The sequence below is a fragment of the Myiozetetes cayanensis genome, unplaced genomic scaffold (assembly GCF_022539395.1).
Source record: "Myiozetetes cayanensis isolate MyiCay16 unplaced genomic scaffold, myiCay2020 scf12, whole genome shotgun sequence".
Classification (NCBI taxonomy): domain Eukaryota; kingdom Metazoa; phylum Chordata; class Aves; order Passeriformes; family Tyrannidae; genus Myiozetetes; species Myiozetetes cayanensis.
This window is the reverse complement of record NW_026086826.1, coordinates 18,894,690-18,914,715: the sequence shown is the minus strand read 5'-3', so window position 1 is coordinate 18,914,715 and position 20,026 is coordinate 18,894,690. Positions and strand designations below refer to the sequence as shown.

General features: G+C 37.5%; 2 protein-coding genes across 7 annotated transcripts in view; both read left to right on the top strand.

The window, feature by feature from the left end:
- Positions 1-25: 25 nt before the first annotated feature.
- DBT (dihydrolipoamide branched chain transacylase E2) lies at positions 26-14,737 on the top strand. Of its 6 annotated transcripts, none has more exons than XR_007627724.1 (14): positions 805-2,748; positions 3,433-3,497; positions 4,465-4,588; positions 4,759-4,834; positions 5,711-5,892; positions 6,248-6,375; positions 7,110-7,353; positions 8,110-8,276; positions 9,308-9,385; positions 10,285-10,476; positions 10,637-10,708; positions 11,557-13,382; positions 14,032-14,131; positions 14,704-14,737. XR_007627724.1 is itself a non-coding variant. In XM_050306808.1 (12 exons), exons 1-12 carry the CDS (start codon positions 30-32, stop codon positions 11,722-11,724), a joined length of 1,491 nt encoding a protein of 496 aa, XP_050162765.1. In that variant the 5' UTR covers positions 26-29; the 3' UTR covers positions 11,725-13,623. The 6 variants fall into 6 exon arrangements, 3 of the variants coding, with proteins under 3 accessions (XP_050162765.1, XP_050162763.1, XP_050162764.1); XR_007627725.1 differs by having other exon boundaries at positions 14,075-14,131; positions 14,704-14,733; XM_050306808.1 differs by lacking the exons at positions 805-2,748; positions 3,433-3,497; positions 14,032-14,131; positions 14,704-14,737 and adding exons at positions 26-85; positions 2,902-2,905 and having other exon boundaries at positions 11,557-13,623.
- The window catches only part of LRRC39 (leucine rich repeat containing 39), a 10,363-nt gene continuing 4,480 nt past the window's right edge, over positions 14,144-20,026 (top strand). The window contains 5 exon segments of the mRNA XM_050306818.1: positions 14,144-14,749; positions 16,673-16,831; positions 17,720-17,825; positions 19,184-19,340; positions 19,878-20,014. Coding sequence (XP_050162775.1) covers positions 16,707-16,831; positions 17,720-17,825; positions 19,184-19,340; positions 19,878-20,014 — 525 coding nt within the window. The 5' untranslated portion in view covers positions 14,144-14,749; positions 16,673-16,706.

Sequence of the window (20,026 nt, the reverse complement as noted above, 5' to 3'; positions counted from 1 at the left end):
GTGTGAGGGGCTGCGCTGCCCGGGGTAAGATGGCGGCCGTGACCGCGCTGAGGAGCAGCTGCCGAACCGCGGGGCCCCCGCTCCGGTGCTCAGCCGGGGAGGGGCGGGATAGCGCGCAGCATGCCCGCCTCGGCGGCGGCGGTATCCCCGAGCCCCGGCGCTGCCGTCCGGCCGGCAGCCCGCGAGCACCGCGCGGCTGCAAACACCACACGCTCGCGGACCTGCCGCCTCCCCCGCGCCTGCGGGCGGGCAGCGCCTCAGCTCCCCTCCCGGCCGCCCCAGCAGTGCCTGCGGGCGGGCAGTGTCCCAGTTCCCCTGCCTGGCTGCTCAGCAGTGCCCGCGGGCGGGCAGTGCCCCGGCTCCCCCGCCCGCCCTCAGCCCTGCCCGGCTGCCTCAGCCGCCCCTAGCCCTTCCCGCACCCCGGTGCGCACAGGTGCCCGTGTCCCCGGCAGGGGCCCGGCCTGCCCAACCCGGGCTGCCCCTGGCGTTCAGCCCGTCCCCGCTCCTCAGGAACCCCCAGAGCCGACCCCCTCCGCCCCGCGCAGCCCCGGAATGTCCTCCCCGTTGCCCGTGTTCCCTGTGGAAGGAAGGCGTGCCTGTCTGTAATAAGCCAGTGACATCCTTCTCTCCTGTTATTTCTATGTCGTCTGATCCGTTGCTCTGCCTGTTCGTTGCGCTGCCATCGCCGCTCCTCCGCCCTCCATCAGCTCCCTGTGCGTTCCGCATCCGCACGGGGACGGGGCGGCTGCACATACAAAAAAGGGAAACGTGTTTCTTTGAATCCTGGGAGCCTTGATACTTGAAAAGTAGCTGAGATACTTTACCATAAGGAGGGAATTTACTTGGTTTCCTTTTAGGACACTTACAGTCTCCTAAACGTTCAGCGTCGTGAAGATTAATTCACGCTTTCTTCCGTGTTCTTGTATTATAGTCTTCCTGATGTTGTGAAGTGTTGGTTTCCAATTATGTCACTGCTGTTTTGTGGAATGTCAGAAAAATAAATAACTTTTATAAGATAAGTAGATACAAACTTCAGGATCAATTCTAGTTTCCATTATTTTTCTCTAAATAATAGTTCATATTGTATTTTTAAATCATAATGTTGAGGATTTTTAAGTGCTTCTTTTGTAATCTGGTTTTAGGCTATTTATAACTAATTTTACTAAGTAAGACCATTGAAATTAAGTTTCCTTTTGGTTTTCTTTCTAACCATCTACTCTTAAATCCAGAGGTAGATTCTGATAAGATGAAAATGCTCATCTTATCTATGTGCATGCTGAACTATAGAATTGGCTGGTTTTTAGTGTATGTTTCCTGCAAGCACATTTTGAACCTTGCTAGATGCTAATTCTTGTGACCATCTGCTGTGAAACAGTGATAAGTTCCAAGCAAGAATTTGGTTATTATAATATTAAAGGGCTTTATTTTATTATTCCCCATGCCTTTGTAAACACTTTGGCTAGCAGAAGGAAGAAGGACAAAGTCACAGTGATTGTCCCTGGGGGCTGTAAATTGTGAAGGAAAAAAAGGAACCTGGGGGCCCTTTTGTAAAGTGGTAGGGAAATGGCAGTTACCTGGACACTGGGATGTGTGCCAGTTATTTAGGTGAGGAATAACCTCAGACTAAAGTATGCTTTACTGTATAGGCAACTATATACTTGGAGATACAGAATATGTTTGCAAACCAAACCCAGTGCAAGTAAATATTCTTTAAAATGACTCAATGTGACAGCAAGTCAAGAGAGTTCAATAGGGGAGTATCCTTTAATGAGAAGTCATTGCCTATTAGCACAAACTATTCAATTTGACTTTGAAATTTAGTGTTGCTCCATCAGGTAATTGGTTCCCTGCAGGTTGCATAAAAATATTTTTTTCCCGAGGCCAGAAGTAGATTTTTACGATCAGTGGTAATTTAGAAAATCACAGTTGGCTTCTTTTTAAGGAAACAACCAAACCTGAACCTAAGGGCAAGGCAGTTCTCCCCCAAACAGCAGCAGCTCCCGTGTTGGCTGGGCTCAAACCACAGCTCTTGGTCAACAGGCTGATGTGTCCTCAGAACTGGCCAGGGGCTGGGTGGGCTCTCATTTCTTCTTGCCAGAGTAACTCTGCACATCAATTCTTGCCCAGGAAAGGTGTTGTCTTGCTGGGCCATTATTGCCTTTGAATTGCAGTAGAGTGTAATAGTGGTGACATAAACATAACTGATAGTACTGGACTTGCTGGGTTGTTATTGCTAAATTTTTCCAGTCATCAAGATGTGTGGATGGGTATGCTATGGGTATTAGAGCTAATTTTGTCCTTTTTTATGCTTTTTTATTTCCTTATTTGCCATTACATGGAAAATAGTACTGATTAAATACTGAAATTAATAAGTGCAATCTCTTCATGTATTGGATTTTAATATTTTTCTTTTTAAGAAAGAACAGTGTTCTATGAAGAGATTGTGCAGTGTCTTACTACTGTAACATACTAGCACACCAACTTTTTAGTAAGGAATCTGCAAAACTGCAAACCAAAAAGATTCCATTTTTAAAAAATGCAGGAGTTCTGAATTATGCCTACAAATATAATATGAAACATCATGGTAACTTTTCTGTAACAAAACCAGTCTCTTTTTTTGGCAGTGACATTACTAAATCACTACCTGCACTGGTTACCAAATGTTAAAAACACATGGAAATCATTGTGAAACTTCCCATTTAGAAATAGTTCAGAGATTTGATGTGCTCCTTGTGATCATCTTCACAGGTAAATATTTAATGTTTTTCATTTAGGGTCATATAAAGAGAAAAGAATTTTATTGTAAGTTTGGGACAAAAAGGCCTTGTCACCTTTTCTTGCAACATATTTATGTAACATTCAGGGGGAAAAAATATCAGGATCAAAAATAGGGGAAAATAGGCTTGTGAAGATGTACGTGATATACCACTTTTGTAATCTAATGAGAATTTTAAATGTGTTCATAAAATAGGATTTTCCATAGCTTAAAATTACCATGTAACCTGATTGTTGGATAGGGAAAGTTGTTTGGAGGACTAATGAAAAGGATTTTCTGTTTGCTTGTTATAGGAGTTAGAAAAAATACTTATTCTAGATCAGTAGATACCACCTTAATAGCAGGTGGCTGTAAAGTAACTCATACAATGTAACTTTGTTGTGTCCATTGTGGTAGACTGTGTTGTATAAATGCTCGTTCCTTAAAGAAAGATGATATTAAATATAGCTTGCAATGCTGGATTAAACAGTACATAAAATGCCTACATTGTCAGGATTTTATGGCTTCATGAATATTCTACTTTTTAAAAAGCGTGACGTAATATCAAATAGTTGAACAGTTTGGGGTGGGGGGAGGGCAACCAGGAATTTTTGTATGCTCTGTAATTACTGAAAGGGTTTTTCAAAAAAGAAGTTAAAATGAACTTTCCCATGCAGGTGTGCTGTTTTCTGGCTCCTCTAAGAAGACAATTTCTAAATTTTACAGTTTTGAGCTACTTGAGGTACATTGTAGCACCTGAATTTTTTCATATCTCTAAATTAATTAGAGATAGTATCCACAGAGAAATTATTATTTTTATAAATTTTACAGCACTCTGAGACAACATAACATCAGAATTACATTAAAGTTAAATTTTACTAAATAAGAAGATGTCTGGACTAACTTGTGTTGAGATTAATAAAATACCTATTTATGTCAATGCAAGTACTACTGGCTGTGCCTTTGACCACAATCATGACTGATTACATGATGCTTTAAAGCATAAGGTTTCGTCTGAAGAACCTTTCAGAAAATTCTGTGGACCCTTTTAAGTTGTTTTCTGGATAAATATAATTGTAACCATGAAAGAAAACCATCTAATGCCCAGTTCTTAAAAAAAGGTCTTTTAAGTTATATGAAATGATATTTACTTGAAGATGACTGCCTCTTAATATATTAACAAAAATGAAAGGACAACTTTCTGTGCCCTCTGGTGTGAATTTCCTTTCCAGTTAGTATTTCTGATCACCCTTTGATTGGAATAAGAACTGATGAAGAAAAATATGCTGCTTTTCCCTGCAGTCTAGGAGCCCCTTCCAGCATTCATTCTGGATAAAAATATTTCAGATGGCTGCTGTAGTTGATACTATGTGTGCTTTGTGTGTGCATGTCCTGATTAAGCTAATTCCTTAGAGAAACAATAGCAAGTATGAATCTCTTACCAGATCTTGCAATGATTTTTGTTAATTTGTTATTTTCTTGTGGCTTTGATCTCCCCCTGTGTTGTGTTAGTGAAAGAAGTCAAAGACCTGGCAAGGCTTATGCCAGTGTAATGGTTAAATATGTATTCAGTGCAATTGTGTTTGCTTAAGAACTTCTCTTACATAGACTAGAATGAAACTATTTTAGAATTATGTTGCGTCAGGAATATTAAATGAGCTCTGCGTTCCTCAGTGCACTGTATTAACACTTGAGACTTTTCTCCCCAGGTGTGCATTCACCGTGTTAGATCGTGCAGCAGCATTCGTGTTATAAAATCAAAATATGTGTGCGTGTTTGACAAATCTGCCCTCAAGTTTAGTCATCAACAGCGATTATTCAGAACATCTGCTGGTAATCTTTTTCATAATAAAATCATTTATTTTATTTTGCTATTTTATGAGTGTTATGATAGAGGCTTGTATATGGCTGGTATGTAAACTTTCTGATGCATTCAGATTTTTCTGCCTGATATCTTGTATTTAATATTAAACATGCTGTATTTTCCTATTGTCTGTTTTAAGTTTCATGTGGCCAAATTGTCCAGTTTAAGCTTTCTGACATTGGAGAAGGGATTACAGAGGTGACTGTAAAAGAATGGTAAGCTCTGCTTTCTTAGAAATATACTAAGAAATCAAGGGGTTATTTAACAGCTTTAGCTTTGTTATAAATTAGTTGTCTGAGAAAATATTTTCAGGGTTACTAGTGAAGCTTTTCAAGTTTCATTTTCCAGATTTTAAAACCTGGGACATACTGAACTTTACATTTTGTTTATCTGTAGTCTGGTTTATTTGTGAATGGAAAAGGTGGAAGGAATGGGATGCCCTAATTGTGCCTGTGTATAGGATTTCCTTCAGTGATCAGTGTTTTCAGTGTTCAGGAGGTCTGTCTTTTATTATGTTTCCTTAGACTGAGCTTTAGAAACAAATTACTAGCCCAGCAAATCCATGTATTTTTATCCTATACCCCTTCTCTACTGATTTTATTACAAGATTTGAACTTTGAAATTGTTTGTAAAAGGCCAGTGATGAATGGATTAATCAAAATTAAAGTGTACAGTGAGGGAAGGCAGTGCTGAAATGCCTTGTTCTTTGTACAAATTCCCGTCTCTTTCTGTAGAAGATCATATACTGATCCTGACAGTTAGAAAGTAAGAACTTCCTTAGATTCAGACCAAGCTGGGCTCATTCTTACATTTTACATGATTTATAATCTGACAAGAAAACTCTGCTTTACCAAAGTCAGTGTAATGTGTTTGACAATACTCTAAATCATTGTGTCATTTCACACAACAAAGGGTTCTGCAGCAGCCAGGCAAAGTGCACAGCAAATGTATCCATTATGGAGAATTTATCTTCCTGTCTGGAATGCGTTTCCGTGTTGTGGCATGTACATAACTGAACTTAACAAAAGAACACCCAGCACAGATTTTTACACTTATTTGTGTCTTACAGTAGCCTGTGTCTTTTCTCTCAGGTATATAAAGGAAGGTGACAGTGTGTCTCAGTTTGACAGCATCTGTGAGGTACAAAGTGATAAGGCCTCTGTTACTATCACCAGTCGTTACGATGGCGTCATTAGAAAACTCCATTACAGTATAGATGATATTGCTTTTGTTGGGAAACCGTTAGTGGACATTGAAATTGATGCTTCAAAAGGTATTGTAAGATATTTTTTTCTCTTGCATATTTTATGTTTGTTGTCATGAAAACATCAGTGACAGAGAAGTTTACTTTTTCTTCCTGAGAATCTTAAAAAGTAATATTTTTTCCCTTTATAAAGTCAAGAAAATTGAGTAGACAAAGTTGTTATATTTTATTAGAATTTAAAATCTCAAAAGCCGGATATATCCTTTTGACTATTTAGCTTAAGCAGCAGCCTATAGCAAGCTGTGTTCCCATCCACAAGTAACTCAGAGTAAATGCTAAAAACTTCAGCTATCACAGAATGCTCAAAGTTGGAATTTAACAAATGCTCATCATGTAAAGTCAATTTTTTTCTTTTCATTTGCAGGTGTTGCCTCAGAAGAAGATGTTGTTGAAACCCCTCCTATGTCTCATGAAGAGCACACTCACCAGGAGATAAAAGGTCACAAAACATTAGCAACCCCTGCAGTTCGTCGCCTGGCCATGGAGAACAATGTAGGTTTGCTGAATAAGGTCCTGTTGCATTTTATCCAGCTTTTATATGGCATTTTGACTGACTACAAGAACATTGATCTAGAGGAAAGACTTGTTTTCAAATAATTTTGAATGTGTGAAAACTGCTGTGAAATGAAGACTATTGTGCTTTCTGATTATTATGGTGGATAGAAAATGAATTACTGGGCTTAAAACGCAGCTCAGATGCTTTAGGCTGAAGATAAGAAATCCCAGGACAGAAGAAGGAGGAGGGAAAAATAAAATCTCAGTTGTAGCCAGCTTATTCTGTTGTTCAGGTTTGTGTTAGCGCAGAGGTTATACTAGGTGATCTTTTTTTAAGTGTCTTTTTAATGCCTTTTTTTCCCTATGAATCTGTGAATATTCCATTAGTTTTGAAAGTTTGTGATGCACTTTTAGGAGAAAAATAAAACAATAAGTAGAGAAAATTAAGTCACAAATAGCTTTCCTCAGATTCATATTTCACTATTGATCCTATGAAGTAATTAAGAGGTAAGTAGTATTCATAGTTCCTCCTTAAAATATGCAACTAAAGAGTGGGACTTTTGGACGATTGGAACAATTAGGTTAAGTACCTAATAAATTACAGAACAGGAAAGAAAACTGTTGGTATGTTGGATTGGTAATGGGAATAATTTTTAACCATAGCTCACAATATAGGATATTTTTATATTGCTGTAAAACTGAAGTGTCACAGCTTGTTATGTACTTTTCAGATTAAGTTGAGCGAAATTGTTGGAACAGGGAAAGATAACAGAATCCTTAAAGAAGACATACTCAATTACTTGGCCAAACAAACAGGAGCTATTTTACCTCCATCACCAAAGGCTGAAATTGTCCCACCTTTGCGAAAATCAGAGACTGTGCCAGCTGCTCCAAAGGACAAAGCACGCAAAATCCCAGTACCTGTTTCCAGACCCATTGTGTTTTCAGGAAAAGATAAAACTGAACCTGTAACAGGTAAATCAAGAAATATGAAATCTTGAGACCATGTTCACAGTAGACTACCAGTTCAAATGTTGCTCTGTGAAAAGCTGACTCCTTCTGGTGGGGGTGGGTTTCACGTTGTTGTCATGCCAGGGAGCGTGACTGTAAGAAGCGTCTCTGATGGAATCATTTTATGAAAGATTTGTTCATGTTTTGGTTGGATGGAGTTGGGTTGCAAACTGAACTTGCTCATTCTTCAAATGTGTGCTGAAAGATGTAGGAGTTCTGAAACATGGGTTTGTCAGAGGAATCATTATGCAGTTAGTGGCAAAGTGCAGTGGATTTAAGGGTTTATCAGCACTTAATAACAGCGTACTTCAGCATTCACATTGTTCTGGAGAAGAGTGCCACAAAAGACAATAAGGTGAAAAAATAAAGCATATTAAAAGGGGAAGATAAAAGTTTTTTGCTTGCCTTTCAAGTAGTGTTTCTTTGGAGGCTGGAAAGAGTAATGCAGATAATGATATCGTGATTTCCAATTCATACATACGTAGGAGAGACATGCAGTAATATAATGTGAGGTGTTACATTGTAAAAATTGAGTTACATATACTGAATAACTGATGATCCTGAAGTGTTCTTTACCCTGTCCTTTTTGTGATTTAGCTTTGGTTTGGTTTAGTTTTTGTAAGTTGTGTAATTTGATTAATGGAAACAAATAATTAGATGTCACTATAAATTCACAGAAGCTCGTTTTGTTGGTTTAAGAAGTCAGTAAATATTTTCCAGGTTTTCAGAAGGCAATGGTAAAGACTATGAGTGCAGCCCTGAAGATCCCCCACTTTGGTTACTGTGATGAGATTGATTTGACTCAGCTTGTTCAGCTGCGAGAAGAGCTGAAGGCTCTGGCTGAGAGCCGTGGAGTTAAGCTTTCCTTTATGCCTTTCTTCATAAAGGTGAGATGTGCAGCAGAGCACGGAATGGAATATTTACACTGCTTTTGCCAAGATGTTTTCAGTGATTGTTGTACGTTTGGAGCACCTCTCTATCACCTGAATTATGACAGATCACAAGAAAAGTCTCAGCTTTTCGTGTTTATTGACCCGCTTATCAATTTACAGTTGGCATTGCAGTGAGGGTTATATAATATCATTGAAAACTTTTGAAATATTAATGGGGAAGGATAGAGCAGCTTAAGTGTCATTCAGTATGGGGGTAAACATCGCCAGGTGTTGGAATTGCACAAAACAAATTTTGGGAGCTATCTAATTTTTAAAGTTCCTTTAAAATGAACCTCACATGAAATGCATCGTTGTTGTTGTTATTATTATTACTACAGCATTGGTACTGAATAATTTGAATTGAATAATGAATGGTGAATTGAATAATAAAAGGTGAATCAGTGTGTCTCTTCTATTATTCAGAAGACCAGGCACTTGCACTCATTTAGCTGCTATGCAGTTCCATATTCCTACTGATGCACTCACTGCCTAAACTGTGCACTGAAAGCAGAGCTTACCTGAAACCTTTGGTGATGCTGGTTGAGTTAGAGTGCTGTGTAAGCTCTCATCCTGCTCACTGTCTTTAGGGACAATTAATATTACTTCCTTGAAAAATTGTCATCTAAATTGAGAACTGAGAATGACATTGCAGCTGAATCTCAGAACTTTTGGGATATTTGATTTGAATTGTGGAGCAGAAATAGCAAATGCAGATTCAACTTCAATTATAGTGGGGAAAGGAATTATCATTTTTTATATGTCTGATGTATATTTGGGTTTTGCAAGTTCTTTTTTTTTTGCTATCCTAATAATGACAAAGTATCAACAGACACATAAGGAGATTTTAAGCCAAATTTGATTGCATTGAGGAAATCTGTATTGTTATTAACCTAAATTATCTCCTACCATTACTTCCTTTCCATGGAGCTTTCTGGTTATAAAATATAAAAATCTATCTATCTTTTTTTTTCCCTTATATTTAACAGGCAGCCTCTTTGGGATTATTGCAGTATCCAATTCTTAATGCTTCCTTGGATGAAAACTGTCAAAATGTCACATATAAGGTTTGTAAATTACTGATAAAAGTTGTGAGCAGAAAACCTAAAATAACAGCTAACAAGGGCTTTTCAGAATGTCTAAGTTAATTTAAAACCAACACTGTGGTGTTGTACTGGAAAATAATTTGTGTGTCCACATTCTAAGATCTGGATTTGATTTATTATTGAACTTACTTCATTAATTTGTTAAACAAGAGTCACTTAGTTATTCAGGCTTGCCTCACAATTGCATATTAATGTAGTGATTTCTTATTTTTCACCTGAATATGGGCCAAGCATTTAAAGTGAGAACACTTAAAAATCCAATACAACAATTTTTTAGTAATAGCACTGTTGTTCCAACACTCAACCCTTATGTATTAAAGTAATGTTTTAAACTCAGTTTTGATAAAAATTATGTAATTTTCATACCAACTGCTGGATTGATACTTCTGGGAAGCTGGTGTCTATTTTCTTGAGTGATGTGTATGTGCCCCTTGCAGTGCAAACTCCTTTTCTGCTCTTTGATCAGTATCTCTCAGAATCCTTATATTCCTTCTAGCAAATGAAAGGCAACTGAGTTTCCTTTTTTTTTCAGTTTTAGTGTTCTCTTTAAAATCTGCTATTTATGTTTTGTTAGGCTTACAATCATCCTAAAGTTCAGTGTTTTCAGTGTGCAATTAATTCCTGGATTTTGTATTCCCTGGGTGTGAAATTGCCAACAATTTGCAGGTGTGGAAAGCTAATATTTAAAAATTTACATCCTTTTCTCCCCTCAAAATTGTATAAAGGAGTTGTTTACTACAGACAGCACTTTCTAGGTTAAAAAGATAAATAAGGAAGATGTGATTTAAGTGCCTTTTTATGTAAAATACATTTTATGTTGACAGCCTGTAATAACGTGCAGCTAATGAACCTTGTTGCAGGCTTCGCACAACATTGGAGTTGCGATGGACACGGAGCAAGGGTTAATTGTCCCAAACGTGAAAAACGTCCAGGTGTGCAGTGTGTTTGACATTGCTGCTGAACTGAATCGCCTGCAGTCCTTGGGCTCTGCAGGCCAGCTGGGAACAAGTGACCTCACGGGGGGAACATTCACCCTTTCAAATATTGGCACAGTAAGTACAGGAAAAAAGAGAACATCTGAAAACTCCTTCTGAAATGAAAACTTTACTGAAGTTTAATATACAATGAACAAAACCTGTAGCAAGATGCAATGTGCTCTAAAAAAACCCCAAACTATTTGGTAAATAATATCCCCAGCTTTTTCTTTTCTAGATTGGTGGCACTTATGCCAAACCAGTGATACTACCTCCTGAAGTAGCTATTGGAGCACTTGGAAAGATACAGGTATAGTAACTTCATCTCAGTGATATGAGTGTTTAGGTCATTTGTAATGAAAGTGAAACTGGAGTCTCTGTTTTGTTTTTCTTTTGTAAACATTTCTTTGTATCAGAGAAATTGCATAGCTTGTGATTGCAAAGTTTTGTGGTGGTTTTAGATGACTGTACAGGCACCAAATGTTTAACTAAAAGTCTTTTACACCAAAGGTTCAGATTTGTTTTCTAGAATCCTGTTATATTTCACTCATATCTATGTTTAGCCTTCTAGTCATCAGGAAACAACATAAATATATTTTTACAAATTTTGCAACATGGTGATAACATTGTTCCTATCATCAAGGAGAAAACTCCTGATGATGAAGTATAATTTCATGAGCCAGATAGCTGAATCCATACAGAAATCTGTGTGGCAAAGGCAGTTTTATATTTTCTGAATTTCAGCCCTTAATTCTTTCCTATAGGCATTTGAGATCGAAGCTGGAAATTAAACTATAGTGACTACTTCTAGCCTGTGAGCATTTTGTTCAGGGGATGCTTTGAGGAAACAGTCGCTTTGAGAACTAACAGTGCAATAAACTATTCAAAAAGAAACTTTTGAGTCAAGAAAGGTTTTCAGTACCTCAGTATTTCCACAATGGTGGAAGCAGGATGTGACTGTTTATTATGTTGGCTTGCAATATATTCTGATCTGCAGCACAAACAATAACGGGAAGGTGTTGGTTTTTTGAAGGGTGTTACTGCTGTCTAATTTAGCAAAATGTTTAAATTTAGATCAACAAATTAATACCAAAAAAATACAGATCTGCTAATGAAAGTATTTAATATTTCAGTGCTTTTCTTTCCTCCGATTTTTAGGTTGTCCCTCGGTTTAATGGGAAAGGTGAGGTATTTAAGGCACAAATAATGAACGTGAGCTGGTCAGCTGATCACCGCATCATTGACGGAGCGACCATGGCCCGCTTCTCTAACCTGTGGAAATCCTACGTGGAGAACCCGGCTTCCATGCTGCTGGACCTTAAATAAAGGAAACCATGGCTAGAACATGCCTTTAAACGTTGTGGATTAGACTGAATTGTTATGAAAGCTGTCTCTGCTAACATGTGCCCTTGGCTACGTGCATTATAAAATAATGTTATGTGGTTAAAAGTTCTCAGCAGCTGATATCAGTCTATCTAGTTGTTACTTCTTTTAATTAGTAGTGCTGTAATTTCTTCTACAGCAGACTGTCAAACTGAATAGGTCACGGCTTCTGAACATGGTGGTGGAATGTCTTTATTGTGCCTTTTATAACAATTTTCAGGCTGGTGGGACTGAGTGACACTGCTCTACACCTGCAGTATTTATAATCTGATTAACCTGTTTTGAAGGGGAATACTCATAGTTCTTCCGTGTTGGACACGTAAATTTATTTTAATGAATAATAATATCCAGATTCCCCAAAGGAATTACGCAAAAATCAAATACAAATAAAATGCCTTTAATGCTTCTGCTGTAAGAGGGCTTTTTGTTGTTTAACTGAGTAAACCTCTTAAGTCTTTTGCTAGTCCACTTTTTCCTGGCAATTACTTGCACAGATACTCTTTATCAGACAATAAATGAAGAGGCCATATTTATTCAAATGCTTACTGATAACACTTATTATAACTATCAAGGCCTTAATACTCTCTAGAATATCCTGTATTTTTTTCAGCTGGAAGTAGTTTCAGTCCTTAATGCTTCCCAGTTACTTTTGTTTCTTATAGAAAATATGTGTCTGTTAAAACCAAACAAGGAAGAAAGAAAGAGAAAACAAAGGAAAAAAGAAGGATCTTATTTTGTTTTTCTGACATTAGGTAAGACTGACAGTAAGCTGACCATGTTCCAGAAGCTTGCACTATGTTATCGACCTGCAGATACTAGCATTTACCAGATTCAACAAAGCATGGACATTAAGAAATACTGTGTAAGATAAGGACTTCCTAAACTCAGATATGAGGCACATAATGAATAGTTTCAAGTTAACACCTGCAGAACAGAAAACAGTTACGTGGCTTTAAGGTGACCAAAACGGATGAGGATGGCAGTGGTGATTTAAGGGGAGATAGGAAGAAACCCATTGGATATAAATACCTTTTAGAAACCTAAATTGCAATCAGACACAAGAAAAGACAGTTATATGGCCTTAAAAATGAATTTGTGATGCACAAAATGGACATTTTCTCCTTTCTTTAGATATATCAAAACCAGGAGCATTCTGCAAAAGTGTAGACCACAGTTGTCTATTGCATTTAGCTGTGAAAATGTGAGACAGGCTATCAGAAGAAGAATCCCTGCTATCCTTGATGCTGAGAGTGAGCAAGAGAAAAGCTGGTAATGTAGGAGGGGGAGCATGGAGCATCCGTGTAAGGTGCTATTTATATTTCTATTGTGGTATAAGGGTCTTTTATATAAAGGTCGTTTCTTGCAAAGTTTGACTAATATATCATGCTTGTCACCTAATTCATTTTTATCAGATTTATTTATTCCTAATAAAAAAAAAATAAAGCCACAAAGAATTGTAATACTGTTTTTATTTGTGAATTTTATGCAGGCAGTTCTGTACAGGTGACTCAAACTATTTCTTCTGCTCTTGAACATGCTGTACTCAAGGCTACCAAAAGAGCACAGCCTAATGGCTCCTTTCCTGCAAGTATATTGTTGTGGTAAGGGGCTCAGTCTGAACAGGATATTTTTTTAATCTGATGACCACTGAGAAAATAAACAGAGGAAACATAAGTAGTTGAAAGAAAGCAATAAAGTGATTTAGAAATATTTAAGATAGAATAATTTTACTTGCACAAGGAGCCTGAAATTTTCTCTCAAGACTCCAGTAAATGGGAGGGCTGTTGAGTTTCTTTCCCCTAATTATCTGTCTTTAAGGAGGAGGAGGAAATGAAGTTAGGTTTTTAGTTACGATGGCTTAGATCGAGAGATTGAATCAATACCAAAACTGAAAGAAGAAATACCTATAACAAAGAAACTTTTGGATAATTTCTGCTTTTGCATAATGTTGAGTTTTTATAAAAAAAGTATAGAAGATTGAAAGGCTTGAAAGCTAAAGTACTTAGTGTCTTTCAAATAGGTATTGGTGTTCTGGTTTTTAGGTGGTGGTGGACTGAAAAGCATGGGTTTGGTTTTTTTTGATTATAAAGTTCTGTGCGGTAGGTTTATAACCAAACTCACAATATTTTAAAAAGTTTATCTTCACATTTAAACTCCAGTGCACTTGGTTAGAATTATCCAGTTTTATGGCTTCTGCCTCAAATAGTGACCTGTGATTATTGTTGTTTCTCTCTTTCCATTTGACTGAAGACAAAGATTCTGACAGAGCTGTTCTCCTTTTATCTTCTCCAAGGACTATTTGAAGAAATAGAATGTTAAAAATGTTTCATGATTGGAAGCATGAAAAGGGGTGAGTAACAACCCCTCTGTACATCTTGATAAAGATTACTTTTCTGTCTGGACTTTGATAATAGGCACTAAAATTCTTCAGCAAGAGAATTTTTCAGCATGTGCAGAAGTATTGAGTAAAATACTTAGTGATGTAATATTTTTCTAGTCTATTCAGTCTGTGTTGCTGTTTATTAGCACTTTGAAGCTCAGTTATCTTGCAGAGAAACATTATTATAGTAAGCAAGTAGTTGTCATTTTCACTTCAAAACTAGCCTTTTTTTATCTTTGTTATTTTAAATTCAATATGAGCTCATTGTAGAGAATAACAATTACTCCTTTGTTCTTCTTTTTCATAATTTGTAACTTTTGTAAGCGGGAGTCCTGGAGTTCAGGGGAGCCCAGTTATGCTCAGCAAACTGGGAAGGCTTTACAGTGGTAAATGCTTGGGGGAGGTTGCAGAAATGCCTCATGTGATGCCTTCTATTCTCAGCATAGGTTAAAATTAGAACTAGACTGACTTTGGAGTCTGAGAGTTCTAAATGGTTTTGGTAATACAGACAAGATTTGTAATATATCTCTGCTCTTGTCCAGAAAGCAATGAGTCACAGAAAATCCTTGAAAACACCAAATAATTGAGGTAAGTTGTCGTTAAATTCTTTCTGATGCCTGGGGGTGAGCTTGTGAGGAGATCTGGTTACTTGGGAGTAAATTTGCAGTTGTTTTAGACCTGCTGGTTGGGAATTCACTCCTGAAGTGTTGGCTGTGATGGCATGATTATTATGGGTTTTATTTTCTTGACAAATAATAAGATCTAAGAACAAGAAGCTTTTGATGGTAGTCCTGTTATATAATAAAATCATTCTGAAAATAAAGTCATGTATATTTAGTCCCTTTCGTATTTCATGGCTCTGAAGCAGCACTTATTCAATCATATGCTTTCCACAGCAAAAGGGAGTTGCCCAGAGTAAGCTTTACTAAAAACAAGTATTGTTTTGACTGTGAAATATGATACTGGGTTAGTAGTAGTATTATCAAATATCCCTTTTCTGCACGGTTTATATAAAAGGATTTCTAGTTTTCCACCTAAAAGGGCTTGTAGTTCAAAAAAAACCAAACTCTAAAGAAGAAGTTATAAATTACTTCAATCACTTGATCTCAGTAGAAATTTAATCCTGAAAAAATCAGGCAATTTTAATTGTAACCACTAACTGGAGCAAAAGACCTCATGTATATATAGCATTACTGTTGCATACTGGGATGAGGACTGGGAAGGGTAATCACTGTGAGGATCACTGTAAGAGAAGTTAGTCCTTCAAACTAGCAAATGTGCTCACAGTTATGTGGGGGAGGGAAAGAGGATACAGTCCTCTCTTCACAGGAAAAAATTCAATGCTTTTGGAACCCACATGCCAGACTGCACTGTGCCACACTGTGGTTGCCATTTGTGTCACTTGTCAAATCCTGACATTTTTCCTTAACAAACAGAGAACAATTAAGAATCCTAAATATTAATGTGTTGGACCAGATTCTTATTTACTTGAGCATTATAATTTGATTTGTATGTTGTTTTTACAACAGGAAGCAATCTTGATATTTTACATTTTGTTTGTCTACACGTTTTTAATTAAATTATTTCAGTATAATCATGCTTTACAAATAAGTATGTTAACAAAAGACATAGTAAGCAAATAGAATGATTGACAGTTTGAACACAAAAATGTTCACTAAGCAATTGTAGCTTATCCAGGCCACACAAAATTATAATGGAATAAATATAGTAGAAAAGGTTGGTTCTAAAAGACAAATCCTTTCCCCCAATGACTACAGTAATGGCAATAAGAATGAGTTTTAGAGTGATGCACTGATTAGGATGACTGAGTATCCTACTTCGCTGCTTTTCAGAAAACTATATCTTAATTTTCTCACTAGGAAATAGATGACTTCAAAACTTTCAACTGAATTGATTTTTAAATGTGGATCCTGACACTCAGCAGGGCTACAAGAAGATTCAAACAAATCAGAAAAATTTGTAAGCCTTTTCTTAAAGGTAGTGCATTACTAACTATAAAATGCATTATAATGAGTTAAACTATGAAGAAAATTAATGCAAATAAAGTATACTGATTTATTTCCAGGGACAGTTCAGTTTTTGTGAAGTGCAAAACTCCTTAAGTTACAAGTGCTTATATCAGTCAGCTGCCAGGATGCAGCTATCAGAATTTAACTGCCTTAAATTGCAGGTAACAACTTAATTTCTTCCTGGGATGGGAATGAATGCTCAAATCTCTGTTAATAATTATGGTGATTACTCAGCCTACCATTGGAAGGAACTGAGAGAAGCTGAATAAGAATACAGACACTGCAAGAATACCATTTCTTATTACAAGAAAATTTCACTGGGTGCTGTTATTTTTGTAAAGAGAAAGCAGATGGTAAAATTCTGTTTGTTGTGTACATTAACTGCATGTAGTAACACAGTGGAGTGGGTGTGGCAGGGCTTTAGTTCTCACATCACTGTCCCCATGTGGTCATTGGTCCATGGGCTGATGCGTTCTCTCAGATCCCTACGGCTGCATCTGAACATGTGAAGGACCATGGCTGAAACTGCAGTTTGCCTTGGCACATTCTCTGCTGTGAAGACACTCTGGGAAGTGAGAATACACAAGATAAACGAAGAATTACAGAAAGAGAAGGAATTCAGGCAGAGATCTGCAGGAAGGTAGGTAAATTTAGATCTTTAGGTATGTGAAAAGCTGGACCATATGTTGCATATGGTGATTAACTGTAATTAATCTTTTCAAACTCATCCAGACTCTAATTCTTTTCCTGTTACTCCAGCAGAATTCCCAGTGGTTAGAATCTAGCAATATGGTCCGGTCAAACCCAGAACTCTGTCTGTGATAAAAATATTAATACATAGACTAAATCCCCTGAAGTCAGATAGTAAAATAACTGTGTGGATACTTTAACTCGTGGAGATTTGTGACATTTTCTTCTCCATAGAGGCATTAATGGGGTCACTTAGTTTTCTGTCTGGACAGCAATTTAATTTTGAAGAAATCTAGCATTCTATCTTTAGACCTCTTCCTGATTTATCAGATGTGTCCGAAATGGAATAACAAATTCAAAAGCTACTAATGGAAAATACAAGCAGAAGGAAAGAGAATTAGCCTAATTGTCATAGTTCTTGTTGAAGTCCTCTTTGGAAATCAAGCTAAAAGAATCTCTTGCTGATTGACCTTGTTTTGTTGAACTTACATTTGTTGTAATGGAAGGCTTTCTTTTTAGGAGACTGCCTCAAAATTAAAGCTCTGGAACTTGGTTCCACATGACTTTATATTCTGTTGCCCTGCTGCAACATGCTGAAAGTGAATTAAGTTATGTCCTCCTTCTGAATGTAAATTTGAAGAACTGTCAAGTAGTATTCCTATATATAGAATTACCTCAACTGAACATTAATTGCTTGTCTTCCCTCAAATTGATAGTATATTTAGCATCCAGCTATAATTAACATTTGACATCCAAAAAGGCTATTGTCTTTTTCCAGAAAATAGATAGGACAGTAATTATGGTCTGTATTCACTGTTTGCACCACTGACCCTTGTAGGCTACTGCTTGTCTGGGAGGAGAGAGCTGCTTTGGCAAAGCTCAAAGAAAGAGTTATCAATGAAGGTGGAAGAGCAATTTTAAAGATAGAGGAAGAAGAATGGAAGGTAGGCAGTGTTGATAGGAATGCATGTTGCTGGGTTGAATAACTGATGGATTAGAAAACTACTATTTACAACTTTACACTTGCACAGTTGTACCATTTTTGTTAAGTACTCACTGTGTGCTTTGCTAACAGTGAATTGGGACATGTTGCTGTGAGTGTAAAAGCAAGCTGGGTTTTTTTTAGTCATGAATATTAAGCATTACTCTTAGGAAAAAATGCAGTCTAAAAGGCTTTTCTGCATCAGAAATTATTTAAATTCCAAATTACGAGTTTCATCACATAAATCCTCATTTAACATTAACACACCAGAACTACTGAAATGTATCAAGGTGAAAACCCTCTGTTGTTTTAGGTGCATGAAAATAGTCCTTACCATAGTTTACTTTCTAAGAGTGAAAATAAGCCAGTAGATTCCCAGAACACTATTATTGTTGTTTCTGATGCATGGGGGGTAAGCCACTGCTTATAATGGCAGAGTGGAAGCTCACAGACCTCTGAGCCACAGAGAGATGCAGATAGCAGTTCCTGTGGAATGGTGAGAATTAGACCGTGCTGAGGCAGTGAGAGAGCCAGGCCAGCAATAGCCTGGTGGTCCATAGGCCAGTGTTTCTTGTTTGGGACTCCTTGTATACATTGTAGTTCTTCTAATCCTCAGCTCTCAGCTCTCACTGTTTTTCTTAATAGACTACAAAACAGAATTTAAATCTCCTTCTATGTGCAGAAATTTAGAGCAGTTTCATCTTCAGTTATATTGACCTTGTTTAAAGAAAAAGAAAGAAACAAATCAACCAAAGCAAGGCTCAGACTTGTCAAGCAATGACAGTAGTGCAGGTGTGTAAATACTGGGAGCAAAAAGGGGGCAGGCTAAATCTGTGATCACAATGACAGCCCACAGTGGTGTTCATTTTGGGATCATGGAATATCCTGAGTTGGAAGGGACCCACAAGGATCATAGATTCCAGCTCCTGGCCCTGCATAGGACAGCCCAAGAATCCCACCATGTGTTGTCCAAACACTCCTTGAACTCTGTCAGGCTTGGTGCTGTAACCACTTCCCTGGAGAGCCTGTTCCAGTGCCCAACCACCCTCTGAAGGGATAACCTTTTCCTAATGTATTGATATAAACCCTTATAAAATATAAACCTTTTCCTAATATATATGATATTGAAATCGTATCAGTTATGCTTGCTACTTTTAGCATGTTTTGGAAATCAATTGCCAGGATTCATTTTGTAACCTGCATATTACAGTATAGCTTAAGAAGAATGAAAGACTGTGTTTCAAATCAGATTTCTACCTCAGCCTGTATTCTTCTTGTATACTAAGCTGAATTTCTTCTGGTTCATATTTCTTGTCTTAGACTCTACCTTCATGCTTATTGAAACTAGCCCATCTCCAGGAATGGCAGCTCCATAGAACTAGTCTGCAGAAAATCCCTCAATTTATTGGAAGATTTCAGAGTCTTGTTGTTCTGGATCTATCCCGGAACTCAATTGAGAGTGTACCTAAAGAAATTGGTGAGCTGTGTTTTCTTTTAAGCTGCTTTTCTAAGAAAATTGCACAAATGTGCCATTTTTGTGCCCTTTCTCTGTCTAAGAATCTTGTTGGGTAGTTAGAAAACAGATGATTTAAATCTGAGACTGAGATAGAGATCTCCAAACCACAGATTGCCTACAAATTTAAAAAATAACTGGATGGAAGAGACATATCTTTATGAAAGGTCCCCATGGAAAAAAAAAAGTCTGCACGCACCGCAGGGACTAGACATCAGAATGCAGCTAGAAAAGTGATATGGAAAAGCAGGCTTCATGTTCTGAGTTCACAGCATGAGTAGCCTATTCATAATTTTTTAGTTTGGGGGTTTTAGAATGCAGCTGTGTACTAAAGAGTCCTGAAGTCCTACTACTTGCATTTCAGTGATTTCTTTTTTTTTCTTTAACTTTGTGAGAACACAGAGCATTTCTATAACAGTTAAAGGATAAGACAAAACAAGTAATATTGTAGTTCAAATAGAATGAACATGAGCATTCCTCATATCCCATTTGTGCTCTCAGGTCAGCTGACCAGCCTCCAGGAGCTGCTTCTCAGCTACAACAGAATCAAGTCAGTTCCGAAGGAAATAAGTAACTGCATCAGTCTGGAAAGATTAGAACTGGCTGTCAACAGGAGTATCTGTGACCTTCCTCCTCAGGTTTGGACAGAC